The sequence below is a fragment of the Amaranthus tricolor genome, chromosome 17, assembly GCF_026212465.1.
Source record: "Amaranthus tricolor cultivar Red isolate AtriRed21 chromosome 17, ASM2621246v1, whole genome shotgun sequence".
NCBI classification, from domain to species: domain Eukaryota; kingdom Viridiplantae; phylum Streptophyta; class Magnoliopsida; order Caryophyllales; family Amaranthaceae; genus Amaranthus; species Amaranthus tricolor.
Window position 1 is genome coordinate 20,197,324 of NC_080063.1, and position 20,559 is coordinate 20,217,882.

The 20,559-nt window shown below is 34.8% G+C and overlaps 2 protein-coding genes across 4 annotated transcripts; both read left to right on the forward strand.

Moving 5' to 3' along the window:
* Positions 1 to 776: 776 nt before the first annotated feature.
* Positions 777 to 9,587, forward strand: LOC130804177 (DNA topoisomerase 2). Of its 3 annotated transcripts, XM_057668531.1 has the most exons (20): positions 814 to 1,511; positions 2,358 to 2,662; positions 2,746 to 2,824; positions 2,904 to 3,174; positions 3,265 to 3,467; positions 3,560 to 3,778; positions 3,878 to 3,991; positions 4,101 to 4,223; positions 4,312 to 4,476; positions 4,556 to 4,897; positions 5,004 to 5,137; positions 5,220 to 5,613; positions 5,696 to 5,882; positions 5,987 to 6,036; positions 6,125 to 6,547; positions 6,623 to 6,788; positions 6,883 to 6,947; positions 7,050 to 7,155; positions 7,345 to 7,856; positions 9,240 to 9,587. In XM_057668531.1, exons 1-19 carry the CDS (start codon positions 927 to 929, stop codon positions 7,854 to 7,856), a joined length of 4,443 nt encoding a protein of 1,480 aa, XP_057524514.1. In that variant the 5' UTR covers positions 814 to 926; the 3' UTR covers positions 9,240 to 9,587. The 3 variants fall into 3 exon arrangements, with proteins under 3 accessions (XP_057524515.1, XP_057524514.1, XP_057524513.1); XM_057668532.1 differs by lacking the exon at positions 9,240 to 9,587 and having other exon boundaries at positions 777 to 1,511; positions 7,053 to 7,155; positions 7,345 to 8,084; XM_057668530.1 differs by lacking the exon at positions 9,240 to 9,587 and having other exon boundaries at positions 7,345 to 8,084.
* A 1,509-nt stretch (positions 9,588 to 11,096) lies between these two features.
* LOC130803491 (uncharacterized) lies at positions 11,097 to 20,545 on the forward strand. Its single transcript, XM_057667606.1, has 13 exons — positions 11,097 to 11,326; positions 11,462 to 11,804; positions 13,814 to 13,991; positions 14,060 to 14,109; positions 14,776 to 14,868; positions 14,953 to 15,041; positions 16,262 to 16,340; positions 16,617 to 16,699; positions 17,113 to 17,191; positions 17,649 to 18,363; positions 18,766 to 18,846; positions 18,932 to 19,520; positions 19,939 to 20,545. The coding sequence occupies exons 1-13, from the start codon at positions 11,295 to 11,297 to the stop codon at positions 20,072 to 20,074; spliced, it is 2,547 nt and encodes an 848-aa protein (XP_057523589.1). The 5' UTR covers positions 11,097 to 11,294; the 3' UTR covers positions 20,075 to 20,545.
* The last annotated feature ends 14 nt before the right edge of the window (positions 20,546 to 20,559 follow it).

A 20,559-nucleotide genomic window follows, 5' to 3' on the forward strand; every position in this document is an offset into this window, starting at 1 on the left:
CGCCTCTTACTACCTTAGTAGGCATAGGAGACCAACTCAGTTGCATAAGGTAGAAGAAGGTGATGAGCGTTAGCGTTAGGTTTTTGTGTATATTTGGATTGACTATGTATATATATATATATATATATATATATATATATATATATATATATATATATATATATATATATATATATATATATATATATATATATGTTTATTTAGTTGTATATTTCAAAGATTTGTATATATTTAGTTGTATATATATGTTTATTTAGTATATTATAGCCTCTAAGCTTTGACTTACGAATGCTCGGACTTTTGGCGATGAGTTATCCCGCCTGAAAGATACATTGACTTGTATTAACTTATGATGATGTCGCTAATGCAAACATATCAAATAAAAACAACTCAATAATTAGGAAAAATATGTGGTCAAAAAAAGCAAACTAGCTAATAGGGTCAAACAAAAGTAAACACTTGTTCGCAATTAGTAACTGCGAACAGCTAATTTGCTTTTTTGACCTGTAACTGCGAACAGCTCAAAACATTGAATTTGTGAATAACACGTTTATTATTGAATATAAGTTAAAACTTATTTTATTTCGTTTATTTTTTTAATAATTAAAAACTTATTTTATTTCGTTTATTTTTTTAATAATTATTTTATTAGTTTCAATTTTTCTCTTATATAATATAACCCATCAACACAGAAAACGAGGTATACTGATTACTGTCCGGCCCACTCGGTATTAAAGAAAATGTCTAGTGGCATTCAACAAATCCCGCTTAAAATTCAAAATTGAAATTTGAAACCTATTTTTCAAATCCACCTGACCGTTAAAACACTACCCCGGTCCCCAACAAAACCCTTCTTCAATCTTCCCCTTTCATTTCTCAAATCCTTAACTTCAGACAACATCTCTGTGTCTTCATTTCTCTCAAAAATGGCTCCCAAAAAACAACCTCTTCAACCAACCACCGCCATGAACATTCAACCTCTTCTTTCCGATAATCCCCCATTAAAAACCAACGGAAAAACAGTCGAAGAAATGTACCAGAAAAAAACCCAGCTAGAACACATCCTTCTTCGACCCGATACTTATATCGGATCCATTGAAAAACATGAACAATCTCTCTGGATTTATACTCCTTCGGGCGAAATGAGTTACCAAAATGTCAGCTATGTTCCTGGTCTTTACAAAATTTTTGATGAAATCCTTGTTAATGCTGCTGATAACAAGCAGAGAGATCCAAAGATGGATAGAGTTGAAGTGGTGATTGATCAGGAAAAGAATCTGATTAGTGTTTATAATACTGGAGATGGTATACCTGTTGAAATGCATAAAGAAGAAGGCGTTTATGTGCCGGAATTGATATTTGGACATTTGTTAACCAGCAGTAATTATAATGATAATGAGAAGAAAACTACGGGTGGTCGAAATGGTTATGGTGCTAAGCTTACCAATATTTTCTCTACAGAGTTTGTAATTGAGACTGCGGACGGGAAACGCCAATTGAAATATAAACAGGTATTCAATATCTTAGGGTTTCTGCCGATTTTTTTGTATTCTTTGGATTAGATGCTTGCATTTTAGGGATTATTTGAGAGGAATTGTGATTTTGCTTATTTTTGATTTTAGGTTTTGATTGATAGTTTGTTGCTTGTAACTTGCGTTATGAGTTTTTGTGTGTATGATTGATAATTACTAATCTATTGTTGTTTGTTAAAATCTAAGATCTGACAGAGTACTTTTTGTATAGAAAAACTAATAGTTTTCCATTACGTGGAGCTTTTGTGAGGGTTTAGTGGTTCATGTTTGTAATTTTAGGGTTTCGTAAATTGCTTTGCATTCCGCACGATTTTCTGCATGTTTATATTCAATTTGAGTGATGGTGTTTTACTGTTGCTGGTGATTGTTAGGTTAATTTGGGCAATATATAATTAGGTCAAGATAGTATTTACATTTAATCATGGATATTTTCTGAAAACATTATCACACATTGTGTCACGGACTCACAGTTGTGGATTTTATATGGCTGATAATGCAGTATTACAATGGTTTATACATACAGTAATACAAGTCACAAAAATTAATTGTAAACATCGTACTTAAGTCTTTGAAAATCGAGGAGCTCTACTTTATAAATAGTGATGCTTTGGTATCAATAACTGTAAGCAATATAAAATTTTGAGCCATTTGTTGGAATTTAATTCCGTTTTTAATTTTACCATTGCTTGTTTGAGTGACTTACTGAAACATTTGTAGATCGAACAAAGGTTTTTCGTCACTTATCCTATTTTATATGATTATTTTTGTCTGTTCATTTAAAATTTGTATATGAACTAAAATTTGAGTTCGATGGATGATGTGAAGGTCTTCCAAAACAATATGTCGTACAAGGGGGATCCTGTTACTCAAAAGTGCAAATCCAGTGAGAATTGGACCAAAGTGACATTTAAGCCAGATTTGGCAAAGTTCCAAATGACACATCTTGAAGATGATGTAGTTGCCTTGATGAAGAAAAGAGTGGTTGATCTGGCAGGATGCTTGGCTGCGTGTCCTGGGAAGAAAGTTAAAGTGCTTTTGAACGGCCAAGAGATTGAAGTGAAGTCATTTCATGAATATGCTCAGCTGTACTTGAATTCTGCAAATAAGAATAAAGATTTTCCTTTACCGAGGTGCAAAGAATTACATGATTACCTATTTGTTGTTCATTTAAGATTCGGAAATTATTTTGAATGAAATATGCTTTGATAAACAGGATTGATAATAACAATAAAGAGGATTTGAATCCGAGGTGGCAGATCTCGATCAGTGTCAGTGATGGGCAGTTCCAACAGGTGCTAATAAACATTCATGTCAGTTACAAGTGAATGTGATGAATGCAAGGTCATCTAACTTTTAGGTTTTGTGATTCAGGTTAGCTTTGTGAACAACATAAACACAATCAAAGGTGGAACTCATGTGGACTACATAACAGCCCAGATTACTAAGTGTGTGATTGAAGCTGCTAAGAAGAAAAATAAAAAAGTGAACCTTAAGCCACATGTCGTGAAGAACTATTTATGGATCTTTGTCAATGCTCTAATTGACAATCCAGCATTTGATTCTCAAACTAAGGAAACCTTAACTACTCGGGTAAACAGTTTTGGGACGACATGTGATCTGTCGGAAAAGTTATTGAGGAAAGGTTTGTACATGTAGCGCTTGGTTAGCTGACTAAATTTTTTTCCTCGTAATGGACTCTTGTTTATTTTTGCTTCCACACCCTTGGTTTCAGTGGTTAATGAATCCGGTGTAGTGGAAAGCCTGCTCTCATGGGCAGATTTTAAGGAGCAAAAAGATATGAAAAAAACTGATGGATCAAAGACTAAAAGGTTACATGATGTGCCAAAGCTAGAAGATGCCAATGAAGCTGGAGGCAGCAGGTCTCATGAATGCACTTTGATTCTCACTGAAGGAGATTCAGCAAAAGCACTAGCAGTAAGTCAGCTAACAAGATTTAAGTTTTCAGATGTACACTTTTACTTGTGTTTAGCTTCTAAGTGTTGTGTTAATGACACAATTTCCTTTAGATGGCCGGTCTTTCTGTGGTAGGCCGAAGCTACTATGGGGTGTTTCCTCTGCGAGGAAAATTGCTGAACGTAAGGGAAGCAAGTGCTAAACAAATCACAGAAAATGCAGAGATAAATTATCTCAAAAAGATTCTGGGGCTCAAACAGGGAGAAAAGTATGACAAGGAAAACAGCGTAAAGATGCTGCGGTACGGTCATCTGATGATTATGGCTGATCAGGTAGAAAACCACTTTGCGGTTTTCTTATTTTTGAGTTTATTGTACGTGTCTTATCAACTACCACTACTTAACTTGAAGTACTTTTCTTTATTGGTACAGGATCATGATGGGTCTCACATAAAGGGGCTGGTAATCAACTTCATTCATACATTCTGGCCTTCCTTGCTGAAAAACCCCTCCTTTATGCTTGAATTTATAACACCTATTGTGAAGGTCTGCAGCACCTCTCTATATTCATCTCTATCTTATGCTAGATGCTATGCGTCAAAAAGAAGGAGGTACTATCTTTTTACACTAACAACTCTTAAGTTATGCCATGCAGGCAAGTCGTGGCGAAGGGACAAAGAAGGAGGTACTATCTTTTTACACCATGCCTGAGTATGAAGAATGGGCTAAACAAGAGGGAAGTAATTTGAAAAAAAAGTGGCAAGTCAAGTACTATAAGGTGTGCTTATATAGATCATTCACATCCTATTATTGTATTTTGTGGAGTTAAGAGGGTTGTATCTCATTACCTATTGTTGTTTTAACAGGGGCTGGGAACTAGTGATTCAAATGAAGGAAAGGAGTACTTCTCAAATCTTGCAAAGCATCGAAAGATATTCACTTGGAAGGATGACAATGATGGTTGTGCTATAGAGCTTGCATTTAGTAAGAAAAAGATTGAAGCCAGGAAGGATTGGCTTCGTGAAGATGAGGTTCTTACCAAGGCAAATTTTGATTGTGAGTCTTCAATAAGTTCAATAAGAGTGTCTGACATCTATTGGTTGATTACAGGTTGGGAATTTTCTTGATCATAAAGAAGAAATAATAAGATACAGTGATTTTGTACACAAGGAGTTGAAATTATTTTCTAGGGCAGACCTTCAAAGATCAATTCCATGCATGGTTGATGGGCTAAAGCCCACCCAGAGAAAAGTTCTTTTTGCTGCTTTTAAGAGAAACTTGGTAAAAGAGATCAAAGTTGCTCAGTTCAGTGGTTACGTCTCTGAGAAATCTGCTTACCATCATGGTGAAGCCAGCATACAGAGTACAATTATTGGCATGGCACAAAATTTTCTGGGTGCAAATAACATCAATTTTCTAAAGCCAAAAGGACAGTTTGGCACACGCAATCTGGTATGATTCCTCAAGTAGAATGCAGTGCCAAAATCATTAATGAATTGATTTCATAACTGTGGGGTTTCGATTTCACTGATTCCCTTTGTTTTACATTTTTCCGCAGGGAGGAAAGGATGCTGCCAGTGCCAGATACATACACACAATGCTCAATAAAATCACACGATTTCTTTTTCCTAAGGAAGATGACGTGCTGCTTAATTACTTGAAGGAAGATGGCTTAACAATTGAACCTTTTTGGTCAGAACCTTTATTGTTTATGAAATTAACATTGCATGTGTTGATGAGTTTCAGATGAAGCTAATTTAATTTAGCATTTCAGGTACATGCCCATTATTCCCACCGTCCTTGTCAATGGATCCGAAGGAATTGGAACTGGTTGGAGTACATTCATTCCAAATTACAATCCAAGAGACATTATTGCAAATATCAGGCGATTGTTGAATGGTGAGGCTATGGTGCCCATGGATCCGTGGTACCATAAATTCAATGGAACCATACAGAGAACTGCTAGGAAAGACACTGGAATCACTTATACCGTTAGTGGAACTATTGAGATAGTGAATGAAGAGAGCGCAATTGAAGCTAGTGAAGGTGAAGATGTAATTCTTAGAATCACTGAACTGCCAGTTCGGAAATGGACTCAAGATTATAAGGAATTTTTAAGCTCGCTTGCCACCAATGCGAATGATAAGAGCAAGGAACCTTTCATTAAGGTTAACTTCGTTCATTTTTTACATGTGAATTGTGTTTCACAAGCGAATTTTGCAATTAATTATGTTTTATTTTTCCTAGCAGGATTATTTTGATCATAGTACTGATGATACTGCTTGTTTTGAGGTTATATTGAGCAAGAAGAACTATAACCTAGCCAAGCAAGAGGGTTTGATGAAAAAGTTCAAGCTCACAAATAATCTCAGCACTAGTAACATGCACCTGTTTGACAAGGATAATAAAATTGTCAAATATGAATCCCCTGAACAGAGTATGTATATAAGACCTTTATCCCAGGCTCATTTTGATAAGAATGGTTGTTTTTATATACTTCTATATGCTACACATATTTATGATGGCAATAATTTTTTGCAGTTCTGGAGTCATTTTTTCAACTGAGGTTAGGATATTATACTAAAAGAAAGGTATATGATGCTAGAATAATCTAAAAAGTGCAAGATTATAGTATTCTTATATAAGCCACTGATTTCTTTTTTTCTAATAATTTTACAGGAAGCATACTTAAAGATATATGATGCTGAAAAGGTGAAATTGGATAACCAAGTCAGGTTCATCCTTGCAGTAGTTGAAGATGAAATCGTGGTGAAGAAAAAAAATAAGGGTGACTTGGTTAATGAGTTGAGGGAAAAAGGATTTGTTCCTATTCCAAAGAACAAAGTTTTTGAGCACCGTGAAGACAGTGATGAGACAGAATCCCCGGAGGAACATGAGGATGGAAGTGGGAATTTTGTGCGAGACCTTAAAAGTGACTTTGATTATCTTCTACAATTGACAATTGATTGCTTGACAAATGAAAAAGTGGATGAACTTATTGCCGATAGGGATAAAGTCGTTGAAAAAATTGAGTTGTTGAAAAGGGAGACTGAAATGTCTTTGTGGGCAAAAGATCTTGATGCTCTTGAGAAGGCTCTTGAGGTTTGCATTAGCATCTAAATTTTAGTTAACACTTAGTTTGACATTCTGCATTTTTAATTCATGTAAACTTTGCAGGAGAAAGAGAAGACAGAAGAGGAAGAGGCCAAAGAGGCACTTAAGAAGGTGAAAGCTTCCGCCCAAAAAGGGAGAAATCCACGCAAGGTTGTGAGGAATGTGACCAAAGCCAAATCAGTAAGAGAAACAGTCAGTTCGTCAAATACGACAGTCATCAGGGACACCGGTTCGTCACCTATATCATGTTATGCTTTCCACAAATACTGAATTAGTAGATTTTGTTCATTACTTGACACTTCTGCCATTTTTCATCTGATTAGGATTTTGTTCAGAACAAGTAAAAGGAAATGGCAGGGCGGGTCCAAAGAAGGCTCCTGTTAAGAAGGTATGGCTTAATTAACATGCAGTTTTTACTCTAATAATTTCAATTTACTAACCTAATGACTTGGATTGGAAAAAAGTTAATATACATGATCTGTGTTGTCAGCAGGTAAAGCCCGCTGTTGTGAAAGAGGTGGAAGAGGAGGAAATACCTTCTCTACAACAACGGCTTGCTGCCTACCACCTAGATTCCTCTCCTGAAAAATCTGATGGTATGGAAAAAATATTTGCTTTTCTTCCCCATTAAGCTTCATAATAATAATAATAATAATTGTAACTTTTCATCCATTTCTGTTGTACTTGTATATAAGAATTTTCATGCGACTATCAAATCAGTATGAATCTAGTTAGAAAAATACATCAGATTCTCATTCAAGTAATTGCTTCCTTGTGTTGAACAGGTATGGAAACTGATGCACCTGCAGCAAAGGTAGTACGAAAAAGGCCAGAAGCCAAGAAGCCAATTGCTGTAATTGAGGATATATCAGATGATGATGACAGCTTTGAGCCCGAAATTTCAAAACCAGCAAAGAAAGGACGGGGTAGACCTGCAAAACACAAGGTGATACCGAAGGCAGCAACGACTTCAGATACGACAGACATATCACCTGAGAAGAAGGTGAGACGGATGAGGGAGTCTCCCTTCAATAAGAAAAGTGGGTCAGTGATGAACACAGGAGAACTCGACACTTCTTCTGGAAAAAGCAGCATAGGGAGTGTTGGTATCTCTGCTTTATCTTTGGATAGTATCGATGAAGAAGTAGTGCCGGCAAGGGCTCGACCACAACGAGCTAACAGGAGGCAGGCAGCATATGTTCTGAGTGATTCTGACAGTGATGATGTTCAACAGCTATCATCTGATAATTTTTCTGAGGCTGATGACGATGGTGATGACGATTCAGATTTTGAATAGGTGATGTAGCTCTAATTCAAAGGAAAATCTTCTTGTTTTCTATATGTGCATTAGTCTTTGTGTTACTCAATGCTTGTTATGCTCTGGTCTAAACTAAAGCAGTACTTAAATTTGTTTTACGACTATTTCATTTTTTGAAATTGTTGTAGAACTGTTATATTCAAATGTGTACATCATTGGATGAAAGATACTTGCTTAATGGTGACTTTCATTAACAGGCTGGCGCAATCCTTGGTTGTAAATGAAAAGTTAGTTTTTTTTTTTCTTTTCTCTTTTTTGTGATTGACTTTTAAATTGAAATCAAGTATGACTTGATTGACTTTTAATAACCAACATATAATGGAGAAGTTATTAAAAAATGATCTTCTATTTAAGGATTTAAGTATTGGAATTTGGAATTTTAATAAGGTATAGAGATATGGAGAAGTTCACCAATACTCTTGAATTTTTTGAAAATGTACATCTACTTCAAGAAGATCAAATGAATCCCTCAAAATCTCAAAAATTCAACTCAATTCCATGAAGCACACCCCACAATGCAAGTGACATTATTTCTCTATAATGCATTTGTAATTGGCAATAAGGTTAAATCAACTAGTGAATTTTGATTCTTGCTATATCATAGGGTTGATTGAAAACATCCTTTATATATCAATAACAAATCTGATTTTAAACTTTGTTTGAGTGAGAGCTGCTAATAACGTTGAATAATGTAATGTTGTTTTGGATTGTAATGTTTATATTAAAATGATTTATCAAATTACGTGTACTTTTAAAGATATATAGTTGTATATTTATGGTTGATATTTGGTACAAAGTGTCAATTAAAAAAAAAACTCTTTGTTATAATCTCAAAACACAGATAAAGACACTCAATAACATTGAGTTAATCAAATGCTGTTTGAAATAAAAATTCTCCAATTTTTTTAGACAAACACACTATGATCGATCACCTGTCAAGTGAACCAACCGAATCAAAATTTGTTTGATTGAATATTGAATAGCAACTTACATTTTTATTAAGGCAAATAGAATCATACATGCTTCATACAGCTCAATCATTAGTCAAAATTTACTTACAAAATATTGAGAAAAGCAAAATATTACAGCATAATTGCAATCTCATATTCATATTGTAACAAACAGACATTCACTGACATTATTAACATTACAATACCCATAAAGGGGAAATCAAATAATGTCCCTGAATCTAACTTTCTGAAGATGCTAAAGTAAATTGTATGCGACAATCCAATTGCAAACCAAATTGAGAAAAACATTGAAGACTAAGGTCTGTAATTGAACATTTTGAACTGAATTATAGCATAGCATGATTCGTCTATATATAGTAAATTAGTAATGATAATCATACCAAAATTGCAGATTTCCGGAGAGTGGAGAACAAGTGAAAGACGAATGGAAGTGATTTTTCCAATGTCGAAGAAGATTCTAGAGAATATATGCGTGTGTTCAAAAGAATAATTTGGACTTTTACCAATGTTGGAGACAGTTGGGAGTCAGACTTTGGGTGTTAGACCTGGAGCCATGGTTCACAAATGCGGTAATGGTCATTGTTGCGGAAAAAGAATTGTGAGGTTGTAGGGTCAACTCGGAAAATAGAGAAATCCAGGACGAAATATTATTTATAGGCTCTAGTTACTAAATATACTATTATAGATTATTAATTATTAAATATTAAAGTGTTATTTTTCTAATTTTTTAGATGCGTCTTGGCACAAGTCTCCTTGTATGGCCAGCCTTGGGTTGCGGTATCACCAATGTCAACCTTAACTATGAAATATTGCTTGAAACGACATAAAAAGCGGTTTATAACACCTTTATAATTTAAATAACGCTAATCTGATAAATTTAAAAGCTTTTGTGATACAGCCAATACGATACAATGATGCCTTGTTTTTCACTTGTTAACGGTTGTTTTCTTTTTTACTAGGTTTAAGAGTATGTTTTTTCTTATTTGAGTTAGGCTGGAGAAAATTTTTAAGGTTGTAGAGTGTTGATTCAGTTCTTAATGTTCTTTCTTGTAAATAGTGAAAAATGAAAATCAAATCACTATCACAAGGATAAAGAGAATTTCTTAATATTCATTTTGATTTTGTTATAAGAGAGTGATGTTACTTGATAAGTTTTTGATATAAAATGAGACAAAAATAAGTAGATGAAAAATATGTGAATAAGACAAAACATAGTACTCCCTCTTATTCACCTTAAGTGTCCTATTTACTTTTGAGATACTATTTATTTATCACTCTTAAAATGTAATTTATTATTAATCTATAAGTTAAAATATAGTCATGTGGGATCTTATTTGATTCGTTTTGATGTAAAAATTATTAATATCAACTTTTTATAAATTTTAAATATACATAACTCGATATATTAAGGATTGAATAAGTGCATTAGATAGAGTGAATAAAGTAAATAAGACACTTAAAATAAATAAGAGTATAAAAAAAAGTTACGAGTTTACGGTCAAAATAAAAATATAGCAAAAAAAGCATTTGTTAAGAAGCTTTAAAAGTTATGACTTTTAAAAATTATAGTCGTAAAATTTACTTTATGAAATGAAAAAAATAAGGAACCACAAGCCCCTTAAGGGTAACCACTAAACTTCACCTACCAAGCCCCAAATCCCAAGTCCTAAATCAAGCTAGGAGTTGAGTATATTTTAATACAAATTTTAAAATGAAACCGTTTTATGATGTGACTATTTCTATTGAAATAACCCATGTATATTTAGTCTATTAAAATAATTATCAAAAAATTTAAAGTAATTAATAAAAAATTAAGATAATTATATAAGTCTATCTAATGGTGAGATAGTCTCGTACTAGATGAGCTGTAAGTTTAGGTTGTAAAGGAAAGGATAGGGATAAGAGAAACCCTCTTTTTTTTTATATAATATACTAGACAAATTTCAGTGTAAAACATGATTTATGAATTATTTAAATAAAAAATTACTAATCGTAGGATATATAATTAAGTTATTATATGACTCTATAATCATATTGAAACTATAAATTAACACAAATTTATGTATGAAACGGTCATGTTTTATACTTGGATTAAATATTCCTATAATAGTAACTTTTAGCTTATGAATTTTTGTTTTGAGGTCGTCTCACAGTGAAACAGTATCATATAAAACATATGGATTAATTAATTTGTTTCAAAAATAGTAAAAGTATTGATACGACTCAAAGTATTATTATATTGGAATTAGGATTGTATAAGTAGGAAATATAGTATAGGATTAGGAGTACAAAAACATTGGGGAAAAAAAGGAGGAGACCAAAAAAAAATAAATAAATAAAAGGAAGGCGCACCCTCGTAAAGTCTAAACTCAAAACTCAAAAGTTTCAACTGAAATCCCCGAATCCATTCATCTCCAATCCATCGTTAAACCCAAAATTCAATAAAATGGCATTTCACGTCGGATGTCCAATTACATGGTAAGTCACTCTACTTCTACTACTACTCCTACTCTTTTTTCTTTGTTCTTACTCTCCCCTCTTTCTAACATTTTACCCCTTTTTTTCTTCTTCTCCATCCTTCGATGGTTTGTTTTCTCTCTCTTTCGTATCCAGCAAGCGGATTTGTTACTGTTCGTTGGGTTTTCCGCCCAATTTACAAACCAATACTGGTAGATTTGATTTCTTGGCTGAAATTTCTCAACTGGAACACTTTTTCAAGGATCCATGGATAATTAGGGTTAAGGAAGGTGCGACGGTTCAAATTCCTGTTCCTAAAGTTGTTCCTCCACCGCCTCCGCCGCCTGTTTCTGCAATTGTTCACGGGGATGATGTTGCGCCCTCTGCTGAGGAATTGTTGTCTGCTCAGACTAAACGGGTTGCTTTGCAGAAGAAAGCCGCTGTTGCTTCTTTGGCTGCTGAGGATTTCGCTCGCAAGTTTGAGTCTGGTGTTTTGGTGGTTAGTTGATTGAATTTTTATTTTGTACTTATGTTTGCACTTGATTTCTGTTTCTTGTGTTTACCTGCTTGAGGGTTTTAGTGTTCTGCTAATTTTTACTCCTTGCGTCATCTGGAGTGATTGCATTTCTACTCAAATGTATTGATTATATTAATTGCGAATTTTGATTGACCACTGACATTGCATGGATATAATTAGTGCGTTATACTTGGATTCTTGGAATGAAAAAGGTTACCCTTGCATCCCAAATTTGTTGATATATAAGAGTTTTGGGGGCAACCTAACAACCCTTGCATACATAATACTTCTTCAGTATCTAAGAGGTGATGGGTACTAGTACTACCCTTGATCATTTGACTTCACATTTGGCCAACGTGGCACTCCGCTTTTGGGTGACGGCCTAGATATCCTTGCATACTTACCGGTACACTCGGCTCTGATATGGTGTTGTTTTTTGTTGTGAAATGTCACTAATCTACCACAAGCCTCTTCTTTTACTTGGGCTTATGTTGGAAGGAGCCCTCGTAGACCGTTAAAATGTAGTTTTTGTTTTTTAGGGAGTGATTTTTTGTTGTTATTTACCTCTTTCTGGAGAATCCGTATGGATTTAGTCACCGAAGATAAAGGGTGAACTAGTGAGTATAGAAGAGCTAGTATTTGTATGTGGCATGTTATTGAGGGACCATTTCGTAGGTTGTGTCTTATGGACGGGGAATGTGGGAGAGATGGATGGCAAGGTAGATGGGATGTTCTCTGAGCTACAAAATGAATTGTAGCAAAGTTGTATGATGAAATTCTTCAGCCCTCAAGGTTATGATGAAGGTTAAATATGATAATGATAAATGTGATTTAAGTAATGTAAAAAGTAAAAATCCAAAAATATGTGGAATGAAATATGTGGTATGAAGATACTGTACTATTGAATAAGTAGTTCAACTTTTTGGATGTGAGTTGTTAACAATCTTTGAGTGATGAGATATATGTGGCTGTTTCTTTTACTTTTCTTAAATTTGGCTGTGTTTTGGAATTGATCAATGATGATAAAAAATTTCATGTATTGTGGCTCAATTTTATTGTAATACCTTTTGTATTACTGCTGATTAACCACATACTTTTTTCATGCTAGTTTATCACTAGTTGTGGATTCAAAACATATTACATAGTTACTTACTTCAATCTGTGCCTGATTGAGGCAAAAACTGAAGATAAAGGTTGAAGATAAACCAAAGTTTTTCTACTTTTAGTTGCCTGTGATGAGTGTTAAAAAATTTAGTTGTAGAATGTATATGTTAGTCCAAGGCCTGGATGATATGCATTTTTGCATATACACTATGATCAAAGGTGGTTCACAGTTTAAAAAAAGAAAATGCATATTTTCAGATGATACTTAATCGTTATACCAGAAAACCTTGAAGCTTTTCTCTATTCTGGCATTGCTAATCATCTTTTACAGAGTCGAAGCCACATGGGGGCTCACAGGTCCCGTCGACCCACTTTTGCGGTCCATTCTTGTCCTGTGGCCTATTTTTTTCAGTTTGCCCCATGCAGATTTATTTTACTCTATACTACTAGTATTGTTACAAGTGTAGCAAAAGAGTTGTTGGTTTAATGGTAAAGGAAGCCTGTGATATTACATGGGATTGAGATTCAATTTTATTTAGCAGCAATTTTCTTATAGTAGTATTTTGATTTCGTATAGCTGATAATAATGTAATTCAACCCAAAATTCAAACACATGCTATTTATTATGAGATGATGAGTTATTTTTTCCTTAATAATTTTACTAAATATATTCCCGATCCCCTTAACTTATATTTTTTTGCTTAATCCTGCTTTTGCATGCATTCAAAGATAATTGTAATATAATGCATGCCGCTCCTTCGAAATTTGATTTTCTGAGCTTCCATTTTCTTTTTTCCCACCTTTTCTCTCTTTGGACTTCAGGAATTATGCTCCTTTTAGGCTGTTATGGAATTAGTTAAGTGTATACCATTTTCTGCCATTAACAGGAAGCCACCAATGATTCTGGTACAGAAGAGCTGGTCTCTTCTAATGCCAAAGTGATGTGTAGATTATGCTTCTCTGGTGAATATGAAGGGAGTGAAATTGCTAAGAAAATGGTTCCATGCAGTACTTGTGGAAAGAAGTATCACAAGTTTTGTGTGAAAAATTGGTCTCAACATAGAGGTATGTGTTTGAGTTCTTTTGGTTTGGTTTAAACTGTTTTCTCTTTCTAAGTTTGTTTCTTTCTGCAGATTTATTTCACTGGAGTTCGTGGTCATGCCCCTCCTGCCGTACTTGTGAGGTAATTATATGCTATTAGCCTGCTACTCTGTTAAAAATGTCTGTATTTCATCTTGTTGTTATAGTTCTCGACTTGTCCCTTGGATATATAGCGTCTTTCTTGTAGGTTGCCTGACTAGTGACTTGTTTGGCCGCTTTGGTTCATTGTATTGTTTTCACTTTCCTTACAACATTTTAAGGTGAAAATTTGTTGACACGGATTTATTGTCTGATTTTCTTTGTATTTCCATGTTGTATTTGGTTCACAAATCACCTGTAGCTGTCATCTCATCCAATTGTTCTATCTAGATTTAAAAATTATGTAATCTACAAAATATTACAGTTGGAGGCTCAAGATACTTTTAGGATGATGAATTAGTGCTATGTGCTTATCGGTCTTTATAATTTAATTAGTTCAAGGTTAGTTTCATATCCAGCATATGCAGGATGTGCCATCTAGTAAATAATGGCATATCTAACCTCCAGATGCTTCTCAGTCTTTTGGACTTTCGTGTTGCGTACTCATAGAAGTATGTTGTTCTACTGGAAGGTATCTTTAAGATGCTTCCACTAAAGAGTTCATAGATTAGTTGCTGCAATTAGTTTTATAATGACTGGTGGAAAATTGGTGCGTTGGTGTTTGGTTTCTTTTTTGTAACTGTGAATTTTCTCTTCTCTTTCTGTCCAGGTTTGTCGTAGAACTGGAGAACCTAATAAGTTTAAATTTTGCAAGAGATGTGACGGTGCCTTTCATTGTTATTGCATGCAGCCTCCACACAAGGTTGTATTTTTTTTCTTTTTATTTATTTATTGGTGTTTATTGTACTATGTGAATTGTTGTTCCTTATTATAGTTTGTTCTGCAGAATGTTAGTTCTGGACCTTACTTGTGCCCTAAGCATACAAAATGCCACAGCTGTGAATCAAATGTTCCAGGAAATGGTCTGAGTGTAAGGTATTTGTCAAAGATTTTGGTTCTCTTATTAGATTGGTGATATCTATTTGCGTTATGCATTAAAGTTGCTGTAAGTTGTATATAACTTTTGATAAACACCCTGTGGAAACAAACACTATGTGTAATGAATGTCTTTGTGCTTAAACTAATATACGATTGATGTAAATTTCGAAGCTACCTGGTGTTATCAAAAAATAAAAAATAGTCGAGGAAACGATTAGAACAATTATGCATGGAATTAATGTTAGGTTAAGGATCTTATTTAACATAATTAGAATATAGAAATAAATTCAACTTTTCATTCAGTGAGTAAGCAGTGGCAAATCCAGCGAAAAACAAGTGTGGTCCACAACTAATTAAAATAAAAAGAAAAATTAGATGCAACAATGCTTGAATTTTATGCTAAATGTCTAAGTTGCATTTTTATTTATCATTAATCTATTGTTAAAGTTTAATGTATCGAACATTCAAACTTAATCCAAAATTTTCTATTACCATTACCATTAATCCACTGTTTAAAGAGAAATTTGGCAGAATTGCATGAGAGCTCGCTGGTGAACTTTTGGAGAGCTTTTTGCTAAGTTGTGCTTTCTTTCTTTTTTTTTTTTTTAAGTTCACCAGTTTTTTTTTTTCAGCTAATTTCTGATTATAAGTGCATCATTTCTCTTTATCTACACTGTTTGCGGTTTAATGGACAATTTTACCACATGTTACTCAGTCTGTCTCGTCTACTCACATGAGTATCTTATTACACTTGCCTAATGAAATGGTGCATTTGAAACAATACAGAAGAAGTATTAAGAGGCTTGATGCAATTTGTCTCTTGTGCATTTACGTTTAGAATAAGTCTATTGTGCATGTTTGACCTCCCACATTTTTCTGTTTAGTGCTATGGACATTAGTGCTCTGTTTTGAGCCGTGTAGAGGTGTTCATTCGGGTCGTGGGTCGATTTTAGATCAGATGTTTTGGGTCGGTTTGAAATCGGGTTTGTGTCCACATTGGTTTTTACATTGTAAATCCGTTTTTAAGTTGGGTCGAATCGGGTTTGGTTACAAAGTCGAGTAAAATATCGAGTCGTTGGTCTATTTTAATCACCTCTAGAGCTCTGTAATCATATGTAACTAGCAGTGGTAAATAATGCTGAATACAGCTAGAGATTTATTGTTGATTTTAGAATTGTTTATATTCTTTGTTGACCTTTGTTTTATGAATTCTGCAGGTGGTTTTTAGGGTATACATGCTGTGATGCTTGTGGGAGATTGTTTACGAAAGGCAATTATTGTCCTGCTTGCCTGAAGGTATGGACTTGTGATACATTTTGCAGCCGCTAGGTCTGAGTTTGATGATAGTATGCTATATTGATTGACTTTTTATTATAGTACACTCCCTCTTCCCCCCACTTTTGATCAATTGATCTGAAGATAATAGATTTTGTGCAAGACTTGCTATGATCTTCCCTTCCACTTTTCTGTCTTCTTCCATCATGTGGAGCTGCTCTATTTTCTGATTTACATTTTTGATTTATGGTCAGAATGCATCATTTTTGTTTGTGCTGTTTCTCTGCAATGTTGTAGGTCTATAGAGATTCTGAGTCAACACCAATGGTTTGCTGTGATCATTGCCAGCGCTGGGTGCACATCCAATGTGATGGAATAAGGTCAATTTATGTTACTTTGTCATGCTTGTGTTTCCGTTTTGCAGTTAACTGTAAATTGTCTAACTAGATGGGTTTTGAAAATTTTGTTAATGTGTATTAAATTACTTTGTGTTTCTTTAGACGACTCCCTTGGTTGCTTTTGTAGTTTAGTGGGCTAATTAAGACGTAAGAACTGGTTTTATGAAGATATGGCCGTTGTGCTTTGTAGGGTAAAACCTGCATGTTGTCTTCCTCTCACAGATGCACCAATGCAGGACTATCTAAGGCATATTCATTATATAGGAAAATTTTAAAAAATGGTCTCTGTTGCTTTATTCCAGTTTTAGGGGATTGTTTGTTTGATGTCAATTGTTAGGGTGTCTTTTGTCTCAACTTTGATGAGATTCCTTATTCTTGCGTTCAATTGTATGCAGTGATGAAAGATATTTGCAATTTCAAATAGATGGAAATCTTCCATACACATGCCCGACATGTCGAGGCGAGTGCAATCAGGTGTGCGAAGGCCTGAGAGGGCTTTTTCTTGTTTCTTATCTATAACATTATTTCTATTGTTATATATTGTCACAAACAGTGGCAATTCTGTTATGCCAGCTGGACGGTAATAGGAATCAAAACTGTTATCAGTGAGTCAGAGTTGGTAACGAGGTCATTAGTCTATTATGAGGTCATTCTAGAAAGAGATCTGTTAAGTTGCTTGGCTTAATGACTATATATACCTATTATGTAATAAGGAATGGTATTTCTTGAATGAATGGAGTAAACCTTAAGTATTGCAGTGCTCGAAATCTGCTAATTTGTTCTTGTTATTTCTTATCTTGTTTTCTTAATTCTTTTGTTCTTTTTCTACAGTCATAACCCAAATCTCTTGCATACAATTAATGAGAGTTTTTTGTTTGTGTAAGTTTTCCTTTTTTTTAAATCAATTTTTTGCTTGTGTCTCTATTGGCAGTTGAGAAGTCTCGAAGAAGCTGTGCAAGAGCTGTGGAGGAGAAGAGACGAAGCAGATCGAGATCTAATAGCAAGTTTGCGGGCAGCTGCTGGTTTGCCTACTCAGGAAGAAATTTTTTCTATTTCACCTTTTTCCGATGATGAAGATAGTCCAAGTGTTAGGAAGGATGAACATGGACGGGCGAAATTCTCAGTCAGAAGTGTGACTGATTTTTCTCCTAGGAAGATAAAGGAATTCAGCAAAAAACCATCTAGCAAAAAGTATGGGAAGAAGGGATATCACACGTCTTCGGACGCTAAAATGGAGGTTAAGACAGAAGCTCACAATGAAACACAGTTGGTTGGTTGTAGGCTGGGGGACAAGAAAGAGGCTTCACTTCGACGTGGACCAGAGCTATTTTCTTCTCCTTTTTCTGGAAGATTAAATCCAACTGACAGAAATTTCTCCGATACGGAAAAAGGAGTTTTGAAGCATAAATCTGTGGATGAGGTGGCAGGAAACAATGTGGACAGAAGAACAGTTTTACAAATCAAGAGCAAGAAGATTAACGACTCCGGCATTAATGATGATGTTGGTCAAGTTGCCAGCAAGCCCAAGACCATCAAAGGAACTAAGCTAGTGATACATTTGGGAGGGCGAAATAAAACAATGACCAACTCTCCGAGATCTGATTCTTCTAGCTACCAGAGGGAACCAGAATTGACGACTATAAGTGGTGTGTCTTGTATTTCATTTTCATATAATAGTATTGGCTGATGCTTGTCAATCATCATGGGTGTTTGTTTTCTTAGTCGCATTCTTTCCCCCGGAAAGAACGTGCTTTGTTTCTCTTTGTTGTTTGTTCTTCACTTGCTAATCAATTATGTGTAGTCTATAGGATAAAAAAAGGAGAAAGTTTGATTAGTTAATTCAAAAGGTGGATAGTTATAACTGATTTGGACAAAGTTGCACTCTTGGGTTTATGGGTAGCCTTTTTGAACCTGAATATTTCCATCTATCACTTGTTTAACTCAAATGATATGATGCAAGTTGAAAACTACTGTATTTTGTTAAATTTTTAGCTTATCTCTTTTTGAAAATCAGTCTTTGTTATCGTTTTTGTGTTTTTTGCATTCAGGAGGGAATGAAGCAGTGAGTCAGCCAAGAACTGGTGATCATCTGACAGAAAGACTAGATGGCACATCAAACTCGGATGAAGGTATGTACAGTGTAATGGCCGTTCTTTTACTAGTTTATGTATTCTGGAATGATTATATATATTTTAGCCATATGCATTATTGTAGGTTACTTAGTTGATGGGACTCATGAAATTAAAGGATGGAAACCAAGGGATCACAACATTATAAAGCTTGGCAAAGGGAAATCTGAAGCTTTTGGCCCTCAATCTCACCGAGGAAATGGACTGTTTGGTTTAGAGAGCACACATATCATATCATCAAAGAGAAGCGTTGAAGCAAGTACACCACCCACTGAGCGGTCTCAAAGTAACTTATACAAGAGAAAACATCCAGATGAAAGGCATGGAATGTTTGGTGATAGTAATAAAAGTAACCATCCAGCACCACCTGCTTTAGATGCATCATCCAAGGACTCCAGGCCTTTACTTCGACTCAAATTCAAGACTCCTTATCCGGCATCTTGGATTCCAAATAGTGAAGAAGAGAGAGGATCTGTGAAAGGTCAAAGGTCTAAACGAAAGAGGCCATCACCCCAAGTAGAGAAGCACAAACATCATGAAGCAGAAGGTGTGGCAGAATCACAAGATAACAATTTAATGAATGAGATCATGGATGCAAACTGGATTTTGAAGAAGTTGGGTAGAGATGCTATTGGAAAGAGAGTAGAAGTTCATCAGCCGTCTGATAATTCCTGGTGAGTTTCTTTCATACATACTACGGAAGGATAGGAAACAACCTCTTTGCTATTACAAGGATAAGGTTGCAGGATAGGAAACAACTTCTTTGCTATTACTAGGATAAAGTTGCATACATCCAACCCCTCTGAACCCTACCTAGGTGGAAGCCTTGATGGGAGCCACTTAATGCCATTGCGGTAATGGAATGTTGTCTACTTACGGAAGGAATGTGATTGAAAATTTTATTTATTGTAGTGATCATGATTTATGACCCAAATCATCCACAAGTCTGCTAACTGGGGCCTAGTAATGTGGTATCTAGATATATTGCTCGTCTTTTGCTCAATTGAACTGTTCTGATGTGAATATGTGATCATGAATAGTTGGTCTTTCATCTTAGATTTTGAGCTTAATTGCTTTATATTCTGTTTACAGGCACAAGGGAGTTGTCAGTGATGTTATTGAGGGGATGTTGTCTATTGATCTTGATGATGGAAGGGCAAAGTCTTTGGAACTTGGAAAGCAAGGAATCAGATTTGTTCCACAGAAACAAAAGAAACTGAAATCTTGATGATTGAGCTTATAGATTAAACCTAGTCATGTAGCATTCAAAAGGTTCTTAGATTTTTTGGTAGCAAGGTATTTCAGATCCCATGTAATCTATTGCCATCCTCATTTCTTCAGTTGAAGTTTAGGTGCATGTACTTCTTGCACCTGAAAGCAGTTGCTGATTGTGCGGAAATTTCTTAGCAGCAGCAGTGTTTTAGACAGGCTTAGGATGCAGTTCTTTTTTTTTTTTTTTTTTTTTTCTTCTTTTCCCCTTATGTCTGTTCACATTTATACAATGCATCTTGATACGGATCTAGTCAGAAAACTAGTGTAGACTGCTGTTTCTCAGTGTTTTTAGTCGCCTTTCTAGCCTTTGTTGTAAATGATAAGGAATATATGCAGTCTTCTTTGCCTTATAGCTAAAGTTGACATGTGATTTGTAACTTTCAATAACTTGATTTCTAATTTTACATATTGTGAAATTACAAGCTTCTAGCCTAAGTTGCA

Excerpts from the sequence above, each read along its gene's own strand:
- LOC130804177 (XM_057668531.1), top strand. The coding sequence starts at position 927 with ATGGCTCCCAAAAAACAACCTCTTCAACCAACCACCGCCATGAACATT. Across the intron at positions 1,512-2,357 it reads GCCAATTGAAATATAAACAG|GTCTTCCAAAACAATATGTC; the intron begins GTATTCAATATC and ends GATGATGTGAAG. Across the intron at positions 5,883-5,986 it reads ATATGAATCCCCTGAACAGA|TTCTGGAGTCATTTTTTCAA; the intron begins GTATGTATATAA and ends AATTTTTTGCAG.
- LOC130803491 (XM_057667606.1), top strand. The coding sequence starts at position 11,295 with ATGGCATTTCACGTCGGATGTCCAATTACATG. Across the intron at positions 16,341-16,616 it reads ATTGTCCTGCTTGCCTGAAG|GTCTATAGAGATTCTGAGTC; the intron begins GTATGGACTTGT and ends GCAATGTTGTAG. Across the intron at positions 16,700-17,112 it reads ATCCAATGTGATGGAATAAG|TGATGAAAGATATTTGCAAT; the intron begins GTCAATTTATGT and ends AATTGTATGCAG.